The 23953-nt window shown below is 36.0% G+C and overlaps 1 protein-coding gene across 3 annotated transcripts in view; it reads right to left on the bottom strand.

The window, feature by feature from the left end:
• The window catches only part of BRWD1 (bromodomain and WD repeat domain containing 1), a 55250-nt gene that overhangs the window by 18208 nt on the left and 13089 nt on the right, over positions 1-23953 (bottom strand). For all 3 annotated transcript variants that reach the window (XM_035315801.1, XM_035315800.1, XM_035315802.1), the window contains 19 exons: positions 22258-22356; positions 21408-21558; positions 20657-20791; positions 19211-19339; positions 17722-17947; positions 17097-17279; positions 15596-15779; positions 14630-14723; positions 13714-13854; positions 11468-11553; positions 10848-11043; positions 9854-9964; positions 9638-9745; positions 9130-9254; positions 8939-9021; positions 8371-8482; positions 4800-4861; positions 1057-1212; positions 652-772 (listed from right to left, as the gene is read on the bottom strand). In XM_035315801.1, coding sequence (XP_035171692.1) covers positions 652-772; positions 1057-1212; positions 4800-4861; positions 8371-8482; positions 8939-9021; positions 9130-9254; positions 9638-9745; positions 9854-9964; positions 10848-11043; positions 11468-11553; positions 13714-13854; positions 14630-14723; positions 15596-15779; positions 17097-17279; positions 17722-17947; positions 19211-19339; positions 20657-20791; positions 21408-21558; positions 22258-22356 — 2502 coding nt within the window. The remainder of the gene's footprint in view (positions 1-651; positions 773-1056; positions 1213-4799; positions 4862-8370; positions 8483-8938; positions 9022-9129; positions 9255-9637; positions 9746-9853; positions 9965-10847; positions 11044-11467; positions 11554-13713; positions 13855-14629; positions 14724-15595; positions 15780-17096; positions 17280-17721; positions 17948-19210; positions 19340-20656; positions 20792-21407; positions 21559-22257; positions 22357-23953) is intronic.

The following is a 23953-nucleotide window of genomic DNA, read 5'->3' on the forward strand; positions in this document are numbered from 1 at the left end:
TCCCAAGTCATTATTTCAGGCTCACTGAGGAGGAAAGCAACAATGAATATCTCTTCATTTTATTTACAGACACACTGAACGCAAGTCCAGATGATGAACACCCTTTAATTTCTATTACCAAAATTGATAGGTTGCACATCTAACAAATCAGAACTTTATCAACTCCACACTGAAGCTTTTTCCCCCTCTTTCTCTGTGGTGTTTTCATCATTTAAAGTGCTGGTGGTAATATTTAACATTTCACCTCTGTGTTTAGACTTGTTTCTGCAAGTACTAAGTGTCTAGGAGCTGAACCCTCTTCAAGTTAAGTACAGTAACTCAAAACCTAAATGAAATAAAAAATAATACGACCATCATTGAAATAAAGTATTTACTCATTTCAAATAGCAAATTTCTCAAAGAAAACATCAATGTTCATTGTAACTCTGAAAACAGTATATATAGGCTGAAATCAATTTCCTTGAGAACTAAGAAACTTAATAAAAATGTGTATTAATGTTGCTACAGAGTACTAGTAATGTTGAATTCAGGTACTGGACTGCTGTTTTTCAAAATGTTTATTAAAAGAAAAAGAACAAAAAAAGTTTAGATCTTCTCACAAGGTACAAACCTACGTCTACATTCTCCCTTGTTTCTACTGCTAGTACTTACCTGTAAAATCGGTTAGCCAGTCTTGTTCGAATAGTGTTCAGGTCTGTTGGGTAAGCAATCACTGTACAGTACTTGGGATATGTACACAGGTCAACTGGACCAGCAAAAGCTGCTGAAATGTCTGTTAGGAAACAGCAAGATTAACTGAACTATTTTGAGGCTTGTATGCATACAAAAATTGAGTCACATTTTCAATTGCTATATATAATTATTCTTGATAAAACCAATGATGTACAAAAACAAATCTGAGTACAGAGACAGTGAGAGAATTGCACATAAAAGGGTGTGAACACGTACAGTACTTTGTTATAGGACATTTTTAAAGGATGCCATGTATATTCTGGAGACCTGTTTATAGATTTAATGCGAGGAGAAAACTCCCTAAAGCTTAAAGGACATGCTTACCGAGAGTCAGAAGCTGATCGATACCATTGATAATCCGCTCACAAGCTTCATCACGAGACCGCATCCCCCACTCCCCTTCTTGGGGTTTGTATAGTAGCTTCTCCATTTCTTCAAAAGTCACAGAAACACTGGCTCCTAATTCTTCAGGCTGGTCAACTGAAGAGTGATAGCAAATTGGAAAAAGTGTGAGCAGTGAGAACACGAAACAAGACAAATTGTTAAATATTCATGATCGTATGAGTATTTAACAAGCATAACCAAGAAAAAATACCTTGCCTTAAGTGAAGTTTGACACTAATAGCATGGGGAAAAGGAAATACACAAAGAACATAGAACAACGATATCCCTTATTCTCCTTTAGTGCAGTTCTGAATTTCCTGAAGACTTTTTACTCTCTTGATTTAATTACTAGCCTGAAAAGAAGACTTCAATTCAGAGTTAATCATACACTTGTTTTAAAATGCACGCCCCAGACTTCTCAGTATCATAACTTAGTTTAATGAGTCAATTTGTGCCCTCAACCATTAAACACATGCAAGATAGGCAGTACACTGTGTGATGTCCTTCCCAGTATTATTGTGACCGTCAGGACATTTTTGAAAAGTGTGTGCTTTGAATATGGCAGATAATTGAATTTTGAAGCAAAAATTACTAGTAGACATGTAAAGCTGTGATGGATGGTTCCACAGAGTCACGCTTCCAAAGATTAGTGCAATCCAGCTAATGCAGAATGACTGAGTAGATAAGATTTTACCTCTGGGTATCTTTCCACTCAGTTCCACAGATTGTTTTTAGTGTAACTTCAGTCTCAGTTTCTGCATTTTATTTTTGAAAAGCCAAGTTCCTCATTTCATTTGAGCACTTGAAAAGGAACAAGATCATGAAGGTTCCTAATCAGACGCAGTAGGTAATTTCTTCAGTACATCTTTGTACTGATTAGGACAACTGAAATAGATTAAATTCAGCAGTCTAAAGCATATAGGCTTATAGCTAGAAACTAACAGTACGAGCTTCTGTTAGCATCTGAGAGTCTGTCCATTAAAATGAAAACAAGAAAGATGATAGGGTACTTGCTAGCATTATGAAGACTGCAATCCACAAATAGGTTACAAATTCTAAAACATTTCAGCTCCAACTGTTGTAGAGACCAAAACAAAACAAAAGATCTAAACAAGTTTACCAGGGACCTTCTAAATTCATGAAAAGGACTGTTTTTTCCTTTGGCTGAACATGTATTAATAACCCAAAGTCCTTTCTAGTTCTTTGTTCATTACTGCACTGACAGAGCCCTAACAACATTTGTTATCCATTCAATACCAAAGATGAAGCAGGTCTTCAAAAAACAAATTGATAAATAATAAAAAGGCACTAGGAAAAGCTGAGAGAAAGAGGTGACTCACTTGTATTCCTTCTAACTCATCTTTGAGCTGAAACACTTCTGCAATCAGACTTCCTGCAGACAATACTAATAGAAAGCAGCAAGTAATTCTTCTACACTTACACTTGTATCAAGAAGAACTCTACATCGTACGTGGTACTCCACTGCATAAGCGCTCAAGAGGGACATTCTCCTGCAGGAGTAACATCTAAAGGAGAATGACAGACTAAAACAAATCTCTGTCCTATTCAAGAAGCATGGGAAGATCAGTGCTTTGTGTTTTTTTTGCAGCACACTGGTATATGTGACAGAAGACTTGTCATAATTTTTAGCATGTTATATACATGGGGTGACCATATGGTTCCCTCTTCAGGAATAAATGGGTCACAGAGAGCTGAACCCCCAGGAGGGTTACAGTGCTTACAGTACAGATAGGTAGTACAGACTACAGACAGTCCACACCAGTACGTTTAGTAAGCAGGCTGCTGAAAACTGAGTTCTCATATGCACATTTGTCCTGGTCTTGACAACGTTGTGCCTGACAAGACAGGAGTTGGACATCTCATACTGTATCTCGATAATCATGAGACAGAATTTATGCCTGCAGGATAAAAAAGGTAGTATCCAACTTCAGTGTTGCTCTTGTCCCACACGTTTATCTTAGTAAACTGAATAAAGAAAATTTTGAGAGAAGAGTGGCAAATGTAAAATGCAATTTCAATTCAATTTGTAAGTCATTCAGTTGAAGAAGGAACAAAAAGCAAAGGAGAAGGGGTGTAATCTGTTTTATATTATATTTCTAATATAATGCTTTCTAGAAAAGCATAAAACCTTTCCGTAAGAGCCTTATTTCCCTGCTAAATCAAAAAAAGAAGTTTCAATTTGCTACTGAGATAGCCAGTAAATGACAATGGACATACATTGTCATACTATCCAGATTTAGATAAGTGTCTGTAGGATGTCTCTATCATTACATTGTCACTGTTGCAATTTCAGAAATTCTAGTTCCTTTATGATATCAAACTTAAAAGGTTAGGAACACTACATTTATATATTTCAAACCGCAAGAAGGAGAACTGCATCATTAATACTCTCATAAAAAGCAACTTAAAACATAGTATAGAATATTCAGAAGAAATTGATGCTGTTTGTCCTGTTAGCAAAATATAAATATTCACTTCATATGTAAGGCTTGTTATAGAGCCTCTAACAATCATTTGATTGTCTGTAAGTGATATGTATGGTAAGCATTAACCAGATCATGATGAATAAGAAGAAAATGGAGCTTTGAGTTTGAAGGAGGCGGATGTTGGTGATGAGAAAATAGTGTGTTTCAATTAAATCTGTGGGGAAAAGAGAACACAATCCTGCTGACTCCTTGTTTTATATAAACTGAAATGTATAAAAAATTTAATTCCATATTTTGAATCCAGACTGCTTTGCAGCATTTCTCATCACAAGATGCAACTGAAGCAGCCCATACTTTAAACATTGGACAGTCATGTGGCTACTGAGAGCATCAAAATGTGTGCAACATAATGGTATTTTATTTATATATGTGTATATATATAAATGTAAATATAAATAAATATCATGAGCCTTAATATCATAATATCATATATAAATAAATATCATAAGCCTCTCTGGCATTTGGGAAATAAGCTAACTCCTGGCAAAGGTGATTAGGAAAATGAGTAAATATCCCTTTGACAGCTTATTCAATAATTACTTTCTCAGTATTTCACAAAAACTTTCCTCCCTTCTCCCAGCTCTTATCATTAACAAAAAGCATTGGAAAACTGAATTGAGTAAGATAAATAAGGAAACCAATAATTTCATTTAGAATGAATTTGGGTTTGACCGCTGTTTTTAAAGTAACAGTTAAAATTTGCTGACTGGAAATTATTTCATATATATTCTTTCTTTCTCCTCCCTCCTATACTGTACCATATTACAGCTAGCTACTTTTTTGTTACTTGGGACATTTGCAAAACTTGGCTTTTAGAAATATCAGGCTTTATTGTATTTCAACTATTTCATTCAAAACTACTGAGCAAGATTGAAAGTTTCAGGGGAAAAAAAAGAGATATATTCAAGATATTTCACCAAACCTGAAGTGGGATTATCTTAATGGGCAGTCTTGACTAAACATATAAAAAACCTGCTGATGTTCTTCATATTTCAAAGATAACTACTGCAATACCAGTTCCACCTGTTACATAGACGTGCATAATGGATACTGTACTCAGATGATTCAGTGGCAAGAGTTGCAAGAAAGGTAAGAATCATCTAAGGTCCACTACCCACTTATAACAAAGGGTCTGGAAAGAGAGAAAAGCACATAATTAAGTGAATTTCTACCTACCATTCTCAGATATTGGTTCCATGTCCCACGGACTAAGCTTTTCAACTTCACCGTTGTCCCATCTGATTCAACAAGTTAAAAAAAACATACAAGTTAACATTACCTGGAGTTAGAAGTATTTCCTCTGAGCATAATTAACGAAATCTCCATCAATGCTATTTTTAGGCATTAATAAAATAAACTGTATGAATGCATATAAAAAAGCATCAGTTAGTAACCAATTGTGACCAAAAAAGGAAATACTCTTCATAAAGAATTTCCAACTAAAATTGGACTCCTGATTTTGGCTTTGCACAACTTATCCAATATTAAGAAAATCAGTATTTCAAATCCTGTAACAAGAAGCCGCGTAAGAAAAAATAAACCATACACTTGGAAAAAATGAGGACATCAAGGGGAAGACACCAGGAAAACAAAATGGGAGCAGACTTTTTTTTCCAAAACCACAGCAGTAGTTGTGCAAGTCTGTGAAATGTTTCAGAGAAAGGAAGAATAAGAATTGAGGTATTAGGTGTATTAATATTTCATTATCTAAAGCATATCACATTAAGACAAAGGAGATATGTAGAAACTAAAGGAGATGTAGAAACTAAAGTTAAGTAACAGGAAGCAAAAGCAGAGTTAATATTTACAGAGCAACTGCATATTCACTCTGATATTTAACTATTACAGAATTAACATAATAGTGGTCTCCCCAAATCACAGAACATTCGGACAGATTTTTACATGCTTTTATAACAAAGTTACCAATGAATTTTAGTATTTCAAACAAAAGAAATAGCCAACTGGATCAGTTCAGTGCCTTGTAGGTCCAGCTACACCAGCAAGTATTAGTCTGAGACCATACGATCCAAGTAAAAGTGCATTCTACTCATATGTTCAATATTCACTGTCACTGAGTTCCTCTAGGCATGTTATTGAATACATCCCACATTATTTCATTTACTATCTATTTTTTGTCTAATACCTTTACCAGACTGCTAACACTGCCTGTTTCCGTCATTTACCAGACTGCTAACACTGCCTGTTTCCGTCAATGAGTACCTCAACACTTCCCTCCTCAGCTGTAGCTACTACCAAGAAAAATGTCACAAGCATAAACAAGACTACTATTCCCTCAGATGTCCTATCCAACATACCTGCGCTGAAAATTATGTGGAACTTTTTTTTAACTAGTCATACAGTTTTATGAGGTCTTTGTTAGTCCTTTCTTCTAGCATACATTCTCTTTCATCTAGAGACTTGGGTATTTCACTACTCATGCTCTACAACAGGCTAATGAGGACTCTGGGCAAAGCTGGTCCCAGCTCTCATTTGTGGGGGAGCCCACTACCACTGCTCTAGCCTTAAACATGATTGTTAAGGACTGTTCTTTTGCTCCCTGTCATTTAACCAGTTTTCAACACACAAAAGCATTTGCTCCAATGCCATATCATCTTAGTTTCTTTAACATCTCTTGGAGAGAAAACCTGCCAAGGGCTTCTCTTAAAACTAACTGAAACTATCAAAAAACTAACACACAAAGACTATGGAATAAAGTTGATAAGTATATGCTTACTAAAAAGTCACAGAATTGCAGAAGTGCCAGAGAGGCAGAACCTCCCTTTGGAGATGCAATGCCAGCCAGCTCTCTCCTATATCTGGGTTAAACCATGTGCTCAACAGTATTATTCTTTATGAATTACATTATGTATATTATATGCATATACCAGAAACTGCAGTCAAATACATCAGTCTATACTTCACTGATTGCCCTCCAGAGCCTTTTCTGCTGGCAGGAGCTATAATCTGCTTGTGCATTAGTGCATGGTCCAACTGTAGCATGGGTTGTAACTTTGACGGGAGTTTGGAGTTCTCGTTTAGAGAACTGAGTTCTTCACATGCCTGGTTAAATGCCATCTACTTTTTATGACTTAATACACTTAATTTAGATACTTGGTCTAATACTTCCTGTGTATTTATTTCAAACTGAAACTGAAAATTTAGTTGATAATCTTCATAATATTAACTAAAAACTCTGCTAATGTAAGAAAACCTCTCCATTGTTTTGGACAGTCCATTGATTCTGGAAAACTTGGCTTTATCTACATTCAGCCTGTTTGATTATTTATGAACTAACAGACGTATGAAAGCTTGTCTACTGAATTCTACTCTCAATTAATTTACAATACCTCAGAAGTTACTGTCATAAATAAATTTATACATTACTTCATAATATTTTATGAAAGACCCGTTCCGTTCAAGCACCATTCATCGAGACAGCACAACTTATATAATACACAGAGCTGCTTCTATATAAATACCAATTTTTATGTGGCCAATAAAATAGAACATTCGATTTATACAACTTCTATCTATTTATTAACTATACTACAGTGGTGATGATAATTTGAGATGATGCCTATGTGTGATGACCTGGTTACTGAGAAGACTGACTTTAAATCTATTCAGAAGAATAAATCAGGAGTAAGCAATTTGAAGGTATGTGTCAAGTACTCCCTTTCATCTCGTTCAAATGAGGTTTCCAACATTCCTTGTCACTGACTGTTCTGAAGCCATCTTCTGAAGGTTGTTTTTGGTATAAAATAAAAAGCACTTCTATTGTAATAAAACTGACTCAAGCAGTGAACAACTGCAGATGCCCAAAATCTGCTGGATTATCAAAATTATGCCAGTTTAGGAAACACCTTAACCCAAATCCTGCATGACAAAGACAGACAACTGATTACAGTTTTTCCAAGACAGAGTTGCCTGCCCCCCTTCCACCCCCCCTATTTAAATAGATGTAAAATGAATATGTGCACAACTTTGCACATATTTGCACAACTTTGCCATATTTTCAACAATGCATTTGACGCTATGTGCCTTCACCTATGCAGTATAATCTGTTGACAAGCAGACTGGTCAAGTTGATTTCTCTGTCAAATGGTAGCACAGGGCTACCTGCAAGTTCTCCTGCTAAATATAACCCAAAGAAGAAATGCAGGAGAAACCACAAGCAGAATTTGCATAATAGAAAATATGATGTAATACCAGTAGGCAGAGAAAGGACAAGTTCTGTCTTCACATTCATTTAGCAAGCACGAGGATAGACCAACACTTAGAAACATCCTTTACATGAGGCTCAAATAACAGCTTGTAATAACATTACAATTGTACTTTTTCCTGCAGACTCAGTGCCAATAGTTCACATAATACATGAAAGACAGGAGTGGGAGAACTTGAAGCCTAAGAATCACGATGTTAACAGGAAAGATTCAGCATGCCCCATCCAAAACCAATTATCAATGAAGAATAATACAAATCATTTGTTACAGATCGTTTGTTACAGATTGTTTGCAGTGGTGAGAGGTCAGTAACTTGTTCTATCGTGTTATTCTTAATTTAAAAAGTTGCTTCAAATTATTATAAATTCACATTATGCTAGATTAGCAACTTTGAGACATTAAGAAGTAATAATATGGCCAGTAAAATCATTAAACAACTTCCACATTCTTACACCAATAGTCTAGCTACATAAAAGGCAATCCACACCACTAATATCAGAAGTGCAAAACCCATTTATACTTACTTTACACTATAACACTGAAAATGACTATCTGGATATTGAGGCTGATATGGTTCTTGACCCAGCACTGTTCCAAACCACCACGCATCATCAATAATGGATCGGAACCTGTCAGCTAGAACAACACCAAAAAAAAAAGTCTGATCATGTATTCTATTAACTAGAGTTACTTAAATACGCTTCTTCTGTTTGTAATTAAAACCTTTTTAACAAGGTATTTCAGTTTAAAGTCCTAAAATACTGATACTGAGTAAAGATGAGACAATCTATTATGCCAAAAAATGTTATGTTAAAACTGCTTGCTACTTAACTACAAAAGAAAAGACAACACTAGAACCTCATTTTATGTTTTGAAGACTCTATCTTAGATCTGTGGTAACCCCTCCAAAATACCTAGTACTGGCACTAGTAGTTTCGTACTTCAAACAGGCAGAGGAAACTTACCTAACAGAGAACCCTTTGAAATTACAAGCAAATAACTTGCATATCCAGTAATTCGACAAGGATATATATATATTTTTTTTTTTTTCATTTCAGAGTTCTTTTGCAAGCATTCAGAGAACAGACTTACAGGTTTGCCAGTTCCTCTGCCGTGCTTCATCGTAGAACTGACGTAATATAAGGAAGTCGATAACATCTGGCATATCGTGGTATCTAGGTTAAAAAGAGAAATTGCTTTCAGACATGTACCTTGGGGTTTTAGAAAGAAGCTTAAAGAAATATATTTTTGAATACTTTTCCAGAAAATAAAGATGCACATACTTGATGGAGAATGATTTGTCTGTATGTTTTCCAGTGGCATGATCTATAAAGGCAAGCTTGAGGCAACACAGTGTGGGAGGACCAACCTCATATCTAATTCCAACAATTTTTACCAACTCCTGATCCTAAAAGCAAGAACGAACAGTTTCAGAATGCATTACCCTCTGGACTATGCAGAGAACTATTAATTTAATAGTAGGTTAACCAAACGCATGAATTGTACCCAAATCCAAAATGACAAAAATAGTGGCACGATTTTTGAGATTCAATGGAACACGCCTATCATACTCAGCAATATTAGGACAACTATTTATACTGAGGCTTCCCACATTTAACTCTGAAGCTATTCTAATAATTGAAGGCAACTCTCCCTCTTGCTTTCATAGAAAAATGTTATAAGGGAAATGGCATAACCTCAGAAATTAATAGTTTAAAACAAATGTAATACAACACTTTTCATTCACAGACTACTAGTACTGAACTCACAACATCTTCAGTGCAGACCTACCCTAAGGACTACTTTTCTCCAAGGCTCCTTGTGGGGATTCAGTTCATAAATGTTATTTCTTCTAACTGCTTCAATGTAAGCTTCATGTCCTTGTCGAAAATATATTACCTTAAAAAAAAAAAAAACAACACAACAAAACAATAGTAAATGTTTCTCCATATTTAGTAACAATAGTAATATTTAAGTAGTATAGGAGATTTTAATAAATATTCTTACCTCATCGCCCATCTGAGGGACGAATGGAGATCTCCGAAGAGCTGTGTCTGTTATCCAAACTGGAGGATGCCAGTCCAGTTCCGAGTTTACTGGTTCTGATGGAGCATTAGCCTTCATATTTAAGAGACAGTAAAATTAGACATGAGACATTGCTGACAGGACATCAAAAACAACAATTTGGCACATAAATGCTTAAGTTATGAAAGACAGATGTACATTTCTGAAACTTGTTATCAAAATTCCTTCAAGGCTTTCCTCAAATTGTAACTGGATTTGTAGTACTCACATCACATAGAAGATTTGAGTGAGCAAGATAACTATTTTGTAGCTCTCAAGAGAATCAAAGCCTTATAATTTAGATGGCATTCTTGGTGCCCAATAAGAATCTTATCAAGCTGCAAGAAACTATTTGAACATGGAAAATTATGAGAGAGATCACAAAGTCATTTAAAAGGCCTTGTACGCTTACATACTTGACAATATACATCTTCTATTCATTCAGTTCTGGGGGCAGATAAGTTACTTCTGCCCACCCAGAGCATCTTAAAGTAGAGATATAACCAGATTCTTTTGGAGCAGCATTAGCCTAATATCAGAAGCAGCAGTGTAATTAAATAAACTGAGTACTTATTCAGTTAATATTCATATTAAAACAGATGCAAATAATTTAGAGAAATATTTTGAAGAAAGTGAAAGGATTGAGAGAAAATGGCCGAAAATAATTGTTTCAAATTGAAAGAAAGAACAAACTATTTAACTTAAAAACTTAAAGAACTTGAAAAAAAAAGTAATTTTAGTAGTTCACAAAAAATAAAAAATTCAACCCAATCAGCAAGTATCCTGGATTTTGAAAGTTATCAAAGTAATCAAGAGCACACCATGTAGTGATAACAATACTCTTGTCTAATGGCAAAAGCCATTACTTCCAGAGTTTCCAGTGATAAAGTTTAAAACCTAACAAATCTATTAAAAAAGATAGTAATCAATTGTATACCCCCTCCTGCTTTTTTGGTCTGGGCTTTTTTCTCCTTTTTCTTCTTCTCCTCTTTGGAGGAGATGATTTCTCTGCTGACACTTCATCTTCTGAAGTACTGCAGTATCTGATAGCTTTCCGTCGAGAAGTCCGTACAGGAGGTTGCAGGTTAATCCCTGCATCAGCGATCCAGTCAGAGTACCTGCTTGAAGAATCACTGACCACAGTGGACAAGGTCAGGGAGAATACGAACACGGAATTGAGTTGTCAACACTTCAGAACACTAAATTCTCTCAGACAAATATCAAATATTGTGGAACTTAATATCAGAAGAATTATCAAATTCCTTTGAACTTATTTTTTTTAATTTGATATTTTACTTAATTTTCTGTGAAAACAGAAATTTAAAGCATGTTTTCCAAAGAAAAGTCACACAGTAAATTCTAAAATAAGAAAACTATTCAAGAAAGTTATTCAAGACAGTTGTACATTGACAATTTTGGCAACTAGCTAAAAGCCATCCCTAAATAAACATTAAAGCCAAGAGTTACTTGAATTCTTCAAAAACCATTATACATATCTCCCAGGTTCACATTTGAATTTATCAGTACTTCTTAACTGTACTACTAGAGCTATTTTACCTAGAGCTATTAGTGTTGCTTTTCTTGTCACTTCTCCACTCTTCTTCTTCATCAGATGAGCCAGAGCCCTCACTTTCTTCAGCTTCCTGAATTTAAAAATACACATTTGAGTCAAACCAAAACTTTCTCACAGCACGTTTTAGTGGTTAAACATAAAACATGTTCTCTACTCATGTCTGCCTGTTATCAGGTTAGGAAGAAATCTAGTAAAAAAGAACCATTAAAATGGAAACAAAAGTACTTCCTTCTTGTAAGTTACTCTACTTCAACTTAATCTATTAACCTCAGGACTGTACTATTAATCATTAACTTCTCTCCATTCACTCATTTTATTAGCCAAGAGTGGCTCTACCTGCCATAGCCTGTCTTCACAAAGCAACACTTTCATCCCCCTACCATATGACAGTCCTCTTTTTTTTTTTTTTTACCAATTTGAGTTCACATTGTTTATCAGAATGAACTAGGTGCTGCTGATTTTTATTGTTTTGAATTGCAGACTGATGCCACCACCAGGTCACATAAAACATACAATAACATCTAACTGCCTAGAATGCAAAGGAAGAACTTAACAATTGCAACAGGAACAAGTCCAAGAAAGCTGTCATGTCTACCATCCAAACACGGCATGGGTATATTCTGTTACAGGAGAAACATTTTTATAATATATTTTTCTTTAATTCAGGTGTTTTTTCCTCATTTTAGTATTAACTGACTGGTTATTTTCATGCATACACTTAAATGTAAAACTAAGTAGTCCAGATATAGCAAAACATATTGCAACATAAGCAATATCTTGACTATTGTTTAATATCTACGTTAACTTCATGTTTAACTAGTTTTCCATAACTCAAGTGACTAAATAGAATGTATTGCTTATGTCTCAAGCTGTATACTGTCAACCAAAAAAAAAGATCTGACTTGCAACATCAAGTTCAATACTGTTTCAACTAGTCCAACACGATAGTTTGTTCATCAGTTTGTCAGAGTAACCGAGTCCACAGTTTCCCCCATAAAACCAATGCTGTTCACACAGCATATAGGATCTTTTATCCTACAAATAGTAGGATTAAAAAAGCAACCCTTTTTCCTACATTTACCAAAGCTCATTTTTGTATCATTCATTTCCTTGGTTTTTTGTTTTGTTTTTATAGACATTATTTTCATAATGTAAGAGATTTCAAAAATTGATTTCTATAGTTTCTCTGCCATAAGAAGCTTGTATAATAATCATGTTACAAATTGGAAAACTAAAAGCACAGAAGACCGGATGTCAGAAGTTCTAACATCACTTCAAATATACTTAAGCTTATGTAGTATTTACATGATAGTGCACATTGTTCACTTACTTGTTTGCAGTTTGAGTGCTTAGAATTTGTAAGGTGCCAGAAGTCGTCAACTCCCTTTCTACCCCTTTCCCAAATTAAATAAATTTAATGAGAAGTTCGAGTTTCCCTTATTGTTATATTTTTTTTAAACACACTGGATTTCTTCGTTAAGAGGCCAAGAAGAGTCCTTTTCCAAAGGAAAATATCTAACAGCATTATCTTGAATGTCCCCACTTCATACACCATTCTCCACCACAACAAAGACTAGCCATAAAAATCTGTCCTTGTCGACTCCTTCCCTCTTTCCCAGTTTAAGACTATTTCCTTGTGTGCAAGACAAAACAACTGCAGCGCAAGCAGTCCTAGCACTCATTCAGAGCATCTGATATCAGAACAGTCAAAACCACCTGTTATTCACAGCAAAGCTGTGCTTCGTCCCTTAAACTCTGAGCCAGGACTCAGCCAATATAAACAGACTCTGCAGAAGAATTCCTAGACCATAAAAATTCTTTAAATTTAAAACTTTGAAGTTTTAGGTGTGCACACAAATTAAGAAGGTTTTCACAAAGAAAAAGCAAAAAAAAAAAAATCTAAAATCCAAATCTCAGCTTAAGCCAATCTCAGCACTGTACACTGGGTTTTTGCATTGGTCTGTAGATTTGACTTCGAAGGTTCTCAGCAAAAATAGTTTAGCCATTTCTCAAGTGACATGAAAGATTATCACTGTTAAAGCAACAAATAACTAGGCTTGAGAAATATTACAGCTTACATTAACAATAATGTTCCTTACAGGATTTTTTTCCCCTAATATAAGAGGAGGTTTTGTTTACCTCTTTGTTTTAAGAGAGAAAATACATTTTTATGAAACCTCACTTATTAAGAAACTTGAGTTCACAATACAGAAGTCAAAATAGAACTTACCTGCTCCATCAAACCAAGACAGTCCTCTCTCTCCTCATCAGAAGAATCAAGCTGTTCAATGTTATTCCGTGTTCGGTAATTTGGATATTTCCGTCTATGCAGTCTACGCTTAGACTGTATTAACGAAGACTCGGAGTCACTCTGATTTATGTAGAAAGTACAAAAAAAGTTACACAAAAATGTACACTTAGCAAACATCTTATGGGGGGGTCAAAGGGTGTATAAAAAGCACTGATTAACATAAAAAGTAAAATGGTCTCTTTTCACCACAGCCTCATCCCATCACAATTCCTTTTCACAAGAAATAATTTTACTGTTAGCCATTCATTTTAAACTCCCAGTTCCCAATTTAAGATTTAACAGCTGTTCTAAGAAATTGTTCTTTCTATACTACTTTACCTGCAAGCAACAGGTAAATTCACATCACCTGACAAATATCAAGAATCAAGACCAGAAATCCTCAACTCCTCCCATCTAAGGGGATCATGCAGTACAGTTCTTGTATCGAGTTGTTCTACACTGCAAGACACAGTGAATCAGGCCACAACCTTATGAAGCCAGGCCAGTAACCAATTTTTCCTTCTTATTGATCTCTTCCAAAAATAGAAAATGAAAAAAAATGTTGAAAGTAGGACAACTCTAATAAAAATTAACCATACACAAAACATTGCAATCTAAAGTAAAAGTGCATAGAGCATCAAAACATAGTTCTTTAAACATAGGATCTTGAACGCTCTCACTTGCATGTCAATGCTTTAGCATGGACCTGGACAGTTGGAAGCAAGCCTTGACCTGCAATGAGCGGAAGATGATTCAGCAGAAACCTTTGAAGACTATACCTTCAGGAAGTATCTGCAGACCATGATTTGTCCTAATCCCACGCAGAACACCTGTTTTCCTAAAAGATGCTGCATACCTTTTCGAATGACTGGAGTGACTTCCTTTTCTTCTCTGCCGCATAAAGCGCTCTCTCTTCTTCCCCTTTTGCAATTCGATATTCTTCCTGCTTCCTACAAGGAAGTCAAGGAAATCTAATTCTTTATCTCTTTTAACGATATTGAACTTAAACAGTCCATTCTCTTAAAAAAGACCTACGTAAAAAGCCCTAACACCTAATTCCATTACATTAATTCCAGACATTAATTGTTGTTCAAGTACCTAAAACATAAGTCCTCTCACTTCCAGATAGGGTAAAGAAGTTGAATATTAAAAAATAAAGTCTTCCTCACAAATATCAGAATATAATTAACTTCTGCAATCCCATTTTGAATCTATATTCTTCCTTTTGTAATCTTTCTACCTCTAATATTCATCACTGGGAAGGCTTTTTAAAAACTTCAGCGTTGTTGGAACACATGTGGCTGTATCATTGAAAAGAATTGTTTACACAGCAATATTATTTCTTCTTTTTCACAGATGCAGACAGAGCACTTTTGAAATCAGCCTAACTTCTCCATTGAAGAACCTGTGCTGTTCTGAATTTCACAGTACACCTCTTGGTTTTAGCATATCAAGTGTTCAATGTTGCTTCTGGTCATAACACATTGTGCTTTTCTGAGACTTAGCGAGGGCAATCTCAACTTTTTCATGTATATGAATTTAACCTACACCCCTTTCTTCTGAAAAAAAGCAAGAATCTTGGATATCTGTCCTTTGAGATGACTCAAAATATTGAAATGTTGGCGAATCACTCTTTATTAAACTAACTTTCCATTCTTTTTGAATGGACTTCACAGTTAAGAGCTTTAACCACAGCTGTCCATTAAATTATTTTAATTCATACCATATACCTACTTCTCTTTAGTTAATAACATTAGATTTAAAAATAATAGCATGACACATTCTGTAGTCATGTCAGCAGCTTAGTCAGCTGTCTACAGACCTGAGTAAGCTTGGTGGTATTTCTGGTACAACAACTCTTCGTCTCCATGCCTGAAGGTCTCGCTCAGTAGCCATCTGACTTCGTGGAGCATTCTGATGCATCTGACGCACACCTTCAACTTGCCCACTACGGCGCAGACCAATATTAGGAGGAGACTGGATGTCCAGACTTGGTCTTCTAAAAACTAAAATGCACAAGCAAAAACATTTCTTCCAGACTACACAGAATGGGAACCTTAGTTTATCTCTAGTAAGAACAAACACTTCACATATTATTTTTTCCTCCATGATCCTAAAGCCTAGGGATCATATTTAGGAAGTTATCTGTCTTGTAGAACATGTAGTGAGAGTACACACATGCTTTTTAAATGGTTGTTTCTACTACTACTTTAAAACAAGTGAAAGTAAGCATAATGTGACAGGTGTTCTTCTGAACTATTTCAGGCAGTTGTGAGGTTAGTGACGTTCAAAGAAGCAATCTCCCTGTAGTTGACCGTATGTAATTAAAAGTACATAGACACACATCGTTAAGTTCCCAGTTTAAACCTGCAAAGATGGAAGAAGAGATCCCAGTTTGAATAACAGTAAAATGCTGGTTCTCTTTTAAAGTTTTCAGAATAAATGTAATTCCTGTAAATGACAACTGCATACTCTACACAAATTGCTAAAAGCACAGCACTCTACAATAAATATAACTAATGTTTTTTTAAAAGGAACAGTGAAAGGCTTTGTTTTGCAATTTAATCACAGAAATAACAGTGTTTTAGAGAAGAAAAAGCATCTTAACCAGATATTGCTGTTAAGAGAACATTAGTCACCAAAACAATATCCAAGTTAAAGTCCTTTGGAAATAGGACAGAATAATTCAGTTGGAAGGGACCTACAAAGATCATCAGGTGCAACTGCCTGAGCACCTCAGGGCTACCCAGAAGTATATGAATGAGGGTATTGTCCAAACATCTCTCGAACACTGAGAGGCTTGGAGCAACTACCACCACTCTAGGCAGCCTGTTCCAGTGTTTGACCACACTCACGGTAGAGAAATGTTTCCTAATGCTCATTCTGAGCCTTCCCTTGCAGCTTGGTGCTGTCACCATGTATCCTACTGTTGGTTCCCAGGGAGCTGAAGTCGGCACCTCCTTCTCTGCTTCCCCCCCTCAGGGAGCTGCTGACAGCAATGAGATCACCTCTCAGCCTCCTTTCCCCAGACTGGACACCCTGTGTCCTCAGCCTCTCCTCACAAGACATGCCTTCCAGCCCTTCTAACAACTTTTCTGCACTCCTCAGGACACATTCAAGTATCTTAACATCCTTTTTATATTGCGGAGCCCTGAGCTAAACACAATATCCAAGGTGAAGCCACACCAACATTAAATACAGGGGGAGGTTCATCTCACGATTTACCTGTCCAGAAAACTCCCGTGGATTTCTAATCCATTTCACACAGAGTAATACAAATAGAGATAAAACAAGCAGCTAAGAAGATATCAGCAAGTACTAACCTCTTCTAGGTGTTCCTTCATTCTGTGGGCCACTTGAAGTAGATTCTTGATCTACTCCATTTCTTTGATCTTGTTGCAACTGTAATTGTCTAATCATGCCATCAAGAATGCTGGGCTCCATGCCTTGTTCATCCTGATCAACCGTCTGTTGGCCTATAACTTGTTCAACCACTTCTCCATCACCTTTCAAGTGTAACAGAATGACAAAATGAATGTGTTACCTGACCGATGATGGCAAATGATTTAACCTTTGTTCACATCACAGTGAGATGCATTCTGCAGCTAAACACAACAGGAACAACTCTGGAAATGATTCAACTTACTTATTCTCAAATGAGGCATTTATGGAGCCTAAAACTCAAACACAGTTTATGCATGCCAGCTCCAGGAGGAAAAAAAAAAAAAATCACTTAAGTTTTTTTTTTTTTTTTTTTTTTTGGTGGTTTAAAGTAGTATTCACTTTGGGACCCTTCAGCATCCCTAGTGAACAAAAATACATGTGGTAGTTGTAAACATGCAAGAAAAACAGCGTTTTTAGATCACGTCATATCTACTCTCTTCCCACTCAAAATTACTGCAGCACGGCTAAGTTCTGGATGTACATCTTTAGCAAGAACATTCTTACTTGTTGCTACATATCCAAGCTGAGGAATCAAATGGTTGTCTGCACAATTCTCTCTTCCGGGCACCAATCTTTGATATCGTGTTGGATGAGGGTTTCCATCCACATCTACTAAGAAGGGAGGGGGCATGAGATGAGGAGCCTGTTGAGTCTGCTCATCTAGGACATAATTGTTAGAGTCTCGAATAAGTGGCCGATAATCAGTGTGGAAGAACATCTGATCAGGAATCTAGAAAGAAATGAAGGTTTTATGTTGTCAGTTGGAAAGAAAAAAAAAGGTGTGCTAGAGAACATAAATGAACAAGTGACACTAATTAAAATATCTAAAGCCACCTTAAAAGGTAAAAGGGTAAGTTCCGAATTAGAAGAGTTACGCATCACTACTATAACCTGTGTGTTGCAGTACTCCCATTTTTGATAATGCAAACGCTTTTAGAAAACAATAAACTAAGGTAACTTTAAATGGCACTTAAAACCTCCACACCTTAAACCCAAAATATTTTACTTCCCATTCTAATTTTTTCCACGCAATTAAAAAAAGCTTCCTTGATTTCCATGCAAGGAAATCATCATCTCAAGTTCAACATAAGTTTTCAAAGTAAAGTTCTTTCTTAATCATGCAATGTCCACCAGAAAAGTTTTCTGCAACTGAACAGTCTGTTAAGTCCATGCAGCTGAAGGAAAACAGTTACACAAGTATTAGATCATAGTCAGAATCTTTGCTCCCAGAGATGATGAGCAAGATGAAGAGAGTAAGTTTCAATTTCAGCTAAGAATGTAAAACAAGAAAAAAAATCTTTAATATGACAAACATAGAATTACCATTGCAACTTTAAAAAAACTGAGGGGGAAGTGAAGAAAAGCATAGGCCAGAACTGCACTTTTGAGAGCTATTTCAAGAGAACAGAAACACATGTTGATACATTCAAAAAAGCAAAGCATTTGATCCTATATACATTTTCCTAGCATTTCAAAGTCACCGGTGTTGGCTGCATATTTACTTTTGCTTAGACCGCTACAGTGAATTTGGGTTTGAGTGATAAATGTCTAATGAATTGCAAGTTCTAATAATGAAAATAAAACAGCACATTATTCTTAACATAGAAACATTCTTTTTGTTAATTTGGCAGGAGTGCGGTAAACTTTGTGATACATTCCAGTCTTCAAACATTAACTTATTTTGAGAAATCAGAAATAACAGCAATATGTCCCCAAACAATTAACATGCAAATTAGGTGGCTGGAAGCTGAATAGATTTATTTCAGGAAAGTTTACTAGCTACTCTCCAGAGGAATGTTATGACACTGGTTGTTTCTGCCGTGCCAGGACCGTATATATAAAAGAACTCAGACATCAAGGAACATGTTATATTTAGATCCACTACACATAAAAAGCTTTTTTTTTTAATGTGATGTTTTAGAGGACCGAACTTAACTAATCTAATTTCAGTCAGAAGCTTAAATAAACAGTTCTGATAAAAAGCTGAACTTACCTTTTCATAAGGTTTGCTACAGCCAAAACCAAATATCAACAGATGCCCATGAGAATCTGTACATGCAAAATGTTGCCCATCTGGTGAAAATTTACAGTCAAAAACAGCACCGTGTCCTTGGCCTTCAATCTAGATTGAAGGAAAGAAACTCAAGACGATTTTATCAAATTTTTTGAGCAAAGAATAATGCAGCAAAAATTAATTATTCTATCAAAAGCAGCCAAGCACTTCTCAGATACCTCCATTCAAGCACATATAATGCCCTGTCACTTCAGTTTATTTTGTATCCCTGACATACTAAAGTTCTGAATCACACAATTTTAAAAGATGGGCACTAAAGGGTATGGAAAACCTGCTGTTTAAAAAAAAAAATATCTTTTGAAGGCTTTTTAGCTGTTAGTATACTACTGAAGAGTAAATTGTAGCTAACATAAACCGATGGTTAAACCACTTTAAAGAAAAGTGCAGGGAATCTTAAAGCTTAAGAAAAAAAAATCTCTTCCTATTGACAGTAACCAAAAAAAAGATTAAAAAAATAATATGAACACTGGATCACACTGAAGCCTCCAAGACGATAACCTACTTACAAGTGTTAATCATAAAGCTGTTAAATATAGTGAATATCACAGGAGCTCTCCCAAAGCACTAAGGTTTATGGTAATAACATTATCATTTTTAGAACAGTTGAGGATGGCAATACTTGTTTGTATGACTCCTGAAACGATGGTCTGAAACAGGACCCTTTCAGTCTTTTGGTGGCACCCACCTCATCTCCATTAAGAACAGTTACTATGAATGAGGTGCAAAAAGCTCTCTAGGTCACTAGTAACCAGGAATGGAAGAGTATGAGTGTTACCTATTTGCAGCACTCACAGATAGGGAAGTGCTGAAGAACAGGTAAAATCAGAATAGCTGAGACCTCGACTATGAGGAAAGCAGCGTCTTACTTTGCTCCCCCATGCCTCACATTCTTCCCACCTGACTACAATTTCTCACAATTCATCATCCTTGACTGAGAAGCTTATCAGACCACCCTGACCTGACTCAACACAGAAGCCCTAAAGCGTCACTACAGAAAGTGGGAAATACTTTTCTAGATTAGTCAACTGATTCAGCTTAGTAAAGGGTCCAGTGATAGGCATCTTATTCAAGGTAGAAACTGGAAGTTGGGAGCAGACAATAGAGGCTACATCAGCCTCTTTTTCTGCCACATTATTATATTAAAACTGGCTTTTGTTTACACTGCACCTATAGTTACAGTAGCCACAGAATTCAAAGGTAAGAGTTCTATAAACAAACTGAACTGAATTTTTGCTGGTGTTGCTTTGTTTGTTTTCTAAAAAGTTCCAGCAAGTATGCCTGTTGATGACGATTAATTTTCTAGCTAGTAACTGAACGCAATGCTATGTGCTGAGAAAAAGTGGAGTTAAAAAAAAAATGTCTTACCATGTTAAAATAATGCTTTGTTTTTGTGCCTTTTGTAATGTCCCATATGAAGATATTGCCATCGTGACCTGCAGACAGCATTATCCTGGAATCGAAAGGATGGGTCTCCAAGACAAATACTTCATCCGCATGCCCCTAAAATTCAAAATTGCAAGTCACATGCAAATCAAAAGGACTAATACAAATCAACAGGATATTTACAGCAGAGCCCAAAACACTGACCATCCTCGCCTCACACTCAACCTTTTTGAAAGTGAGATCCCTACAAGCTGCCTCCAAAAAATATATGGACTTTTAGAAACTTCACAGCAATTCCACAGTATCTGGATCGCTACCTGTATGATTAGAGTAGCACATAGAAAGCAGGGCAGAACTCCAGGCAGCCAGAAAATTATTGTCTGAAATTTAATAATTTCCTAGATTCAAACAAGAACTCCGGAAATATGGAGCTTCTGCCAAATTAATGTGAATTACTAAAAATAGGCAAGGCTTTTTATTTGTTTGCTTGCTTTTTTACTCATTTTAATGGAGAGGCAAGTTCAACACAGCACCTAGGGAAGTCTTGTTCAAAAGCAGGAGAAAGCAGTTTGGGTTAAAAAATCAGCTCCAAGAAACAGTACACTTGCCTTGCCATTCATATAGAGCTTTCAAGACAAATCAGACCTAATAATGAACTCAGCATGCACATGCCATTCTAAGTATGGAAAGACTTAGAAAAACTTACTTCAAAAAAGCAAGCAAAATTACATACCACCAAATCATGAAGCAATTGCCCCGTAGAGGAATTCCAAACTTTGAGCAGATGATTATTTACAGCCGTAACAACATAGTTATCATTTTGGTTCCAAGCTATCATGGTTACTTTTGGCTTCATAAATTTGTCCTCTTCTGAACATGTGTCACTATTTTAAAGAGTTATACAAGTATGAGATATTTTTTATTAGCCCATCTCAAGCTAGAGAAAAATAACGTATTTTTCAGTGTTAGCAATCAGGCAAGCTATTATTTCCTTATATTATTTCCTTATTCCTGTAAATCATCCACCCTTCAGGTTTATTCAGTGCTGTGTAATGTCCTGATCTTCATCTGTAATGATACTATTCAAACTGCGTACCACCAGCATACTTCATTGATATGCTTTTAAAAAGTGCAAACAGTCAATGAAATTAGTTGGCAAGATCAGCCCTTGATGAAATCCACCTATTATCTTTCATCACTTCTCCTAGAAAAAACTTATCAAATATATTATTTTTGTAAGCTTAATAAGTTCCTCCTCTGACACGGTATCAGATGTCTGGCTGAAGGCCAGCTATAGAAAAGTCCTACTGCATTTTCTGTTAACTTTTTGCCTTAACAAATGCAGGCCTGTAATTAATCTGGTTCAGTGTACATTTGAAAGCTATACATTTGAATGCGTATTTTTAAGCAAGCATAGACAAAAATTTAACAAGTTACTACATCACTGAACAGACATTTCACCCTCCAGAGACCACACCACCCAATCATAACATTGTTAAGTTCTAATTTGTAAGTGTCCTTCATAGTTCTTCAAACTTCCTGACCTCACACAACAGATTAAAACAACGCAACACTTCACTTACCCTGGTAATCGATCAGACATATCCAACAAAATACTCCTCCATTCAGCTTGTTCAAAACGCCAGATCCGAGCTGTTCCGTCTCTACTGCCACTTATGAACCTTGAAGAAGTATTAAAAGATAGTTAAAAGATTTTGTTTTAAAGCATTTTCAGAGGTACACAATGCTACAACTTCAAATATCATAATGAAATACTGGTAAAAGTCGTATCTTCGATTTATGCATAAGAGCTCTTTACAGTTAACACGTTACTAGCTTGCTTTCCAGAAGCCCAGGAAAGCCCCCCAGGGCTCAGCACTGGGATGGATTCTATGCAGTATCTTTGTCAAAGATCTGGACGAGGGGATCAAGTGCTCCTTCACTAAGTCTACAGACAACACCAAGTTAGACAGGAGTGTTGATCTCCTTGAGGGTAGCAAGGTTCTGCAGAGGAAGCTGGATAGGCTGGATAACAGGCTGAGGCCACACTCTCAACAGAGAAGCAACTTCCAAAGCTAAACTCAATTCACAACTTTATCCTCAACTCCTTCTCAATTACAGTTCTCTAAGCATGTATTTTAAGTAACCTGTTCTGAAACTGCAAAGTATCAGATACTGATGTAGAGGCAAGGACAGACAGGACAGCATAACAAAAGCTGAGATGTTCACCCACAGCTGTGCACAGAAGAGAAGACCACTAGTGGTTTTCTTTGAGATACTGAGGTGGAAACCACAGTTCAGGTTTCCATTTCACCAACTGCTGAACTACCAATACAGAAGAATGGAAGTTCCTGAAGAGAGGAACCAAAAAAAAAAAAAAAAAAAAAAAAACACCAAAAATCTATCAGACATACAAACCACTTCCCTGGTCCATGAATTACAATCCTGAGAAAGACCTCCCGCAGAAAAAGTTTGTGTACTGGGTATATCATGACTGTGCTCTAATTAGCTAGAATTCACTTCAGTAGTATTTTAAAATCCTAAACATATTCCATAGAAAGAGTCACCAAGAAAAAGTGCAACAGAGGCGGTGCCCTCAAAGGTAATCCATGCAAGTGTGATGGATCAGTGCAACACAATGGTTCCAAAAGTGACTCATTACAGAAAACCACATTCAAAAGGAAGACAGTTACAACTTCTAAGCTGAATACTGACTATTAGCTTTCTTAGTCATAGTTCCTTGGCTTTCAAAAAGAGAAAGGACACAAAAATATAGCTGCAACTGATGGTTGCAGATGGAAGTCTGCCCTGAAGGCTAAAATCCCTATTTTCATTTGTGATAGGCCAATGAGAGATCAATTAAGACATTACTCTGAAGTTAAAGTATGGCTGAAGATTTACAAATGAAATTTATGCAACATTTTTTTACCCCCAAGATCAGCTGTAAAATTGTTGAATTCATTTCCATAAAGAATAATAGTAAAGTAGAAAAAAATGAGGATTAAAACTTATTTTAGACTATTTGCATTGCATTTTCACTGCTTCATATTTTGATCCAATACTTGTTGAAACCAAAAGGGACGAGAAGGAAAGGAGGTTTATGAAGCCACAGATTCAACAGATATGTTAAGAAGTGGCAATATTTCTCCAGATAAGTACAAATTCAACCAGACCAAAGAGACTGTCTAAAAAAGATTAATAGAAAGTTGAGGTGCACAGCTGCAACTTAACTATGCCTGGATTAGTCCAAACCTGACCTTTAAATTCAAATAAAATAAA

This window comes from Oxyura jamaicensis, chromosome 1 (assembly GCF_011077185.1).
Source record: "Oxyura jamaicensis isolate SHBP4307 breed ruddy duck chromosome 1, BPBGC_Ojam_1.0, whole genome shotgun sequence".
Taxonomy (NCBI): domain Eukaryota; kingdom Metazoa; phylum Chordata; class Aves; order Anseriformes; family Anatidae; genus Oxyura; species Oxyura jamaicensis.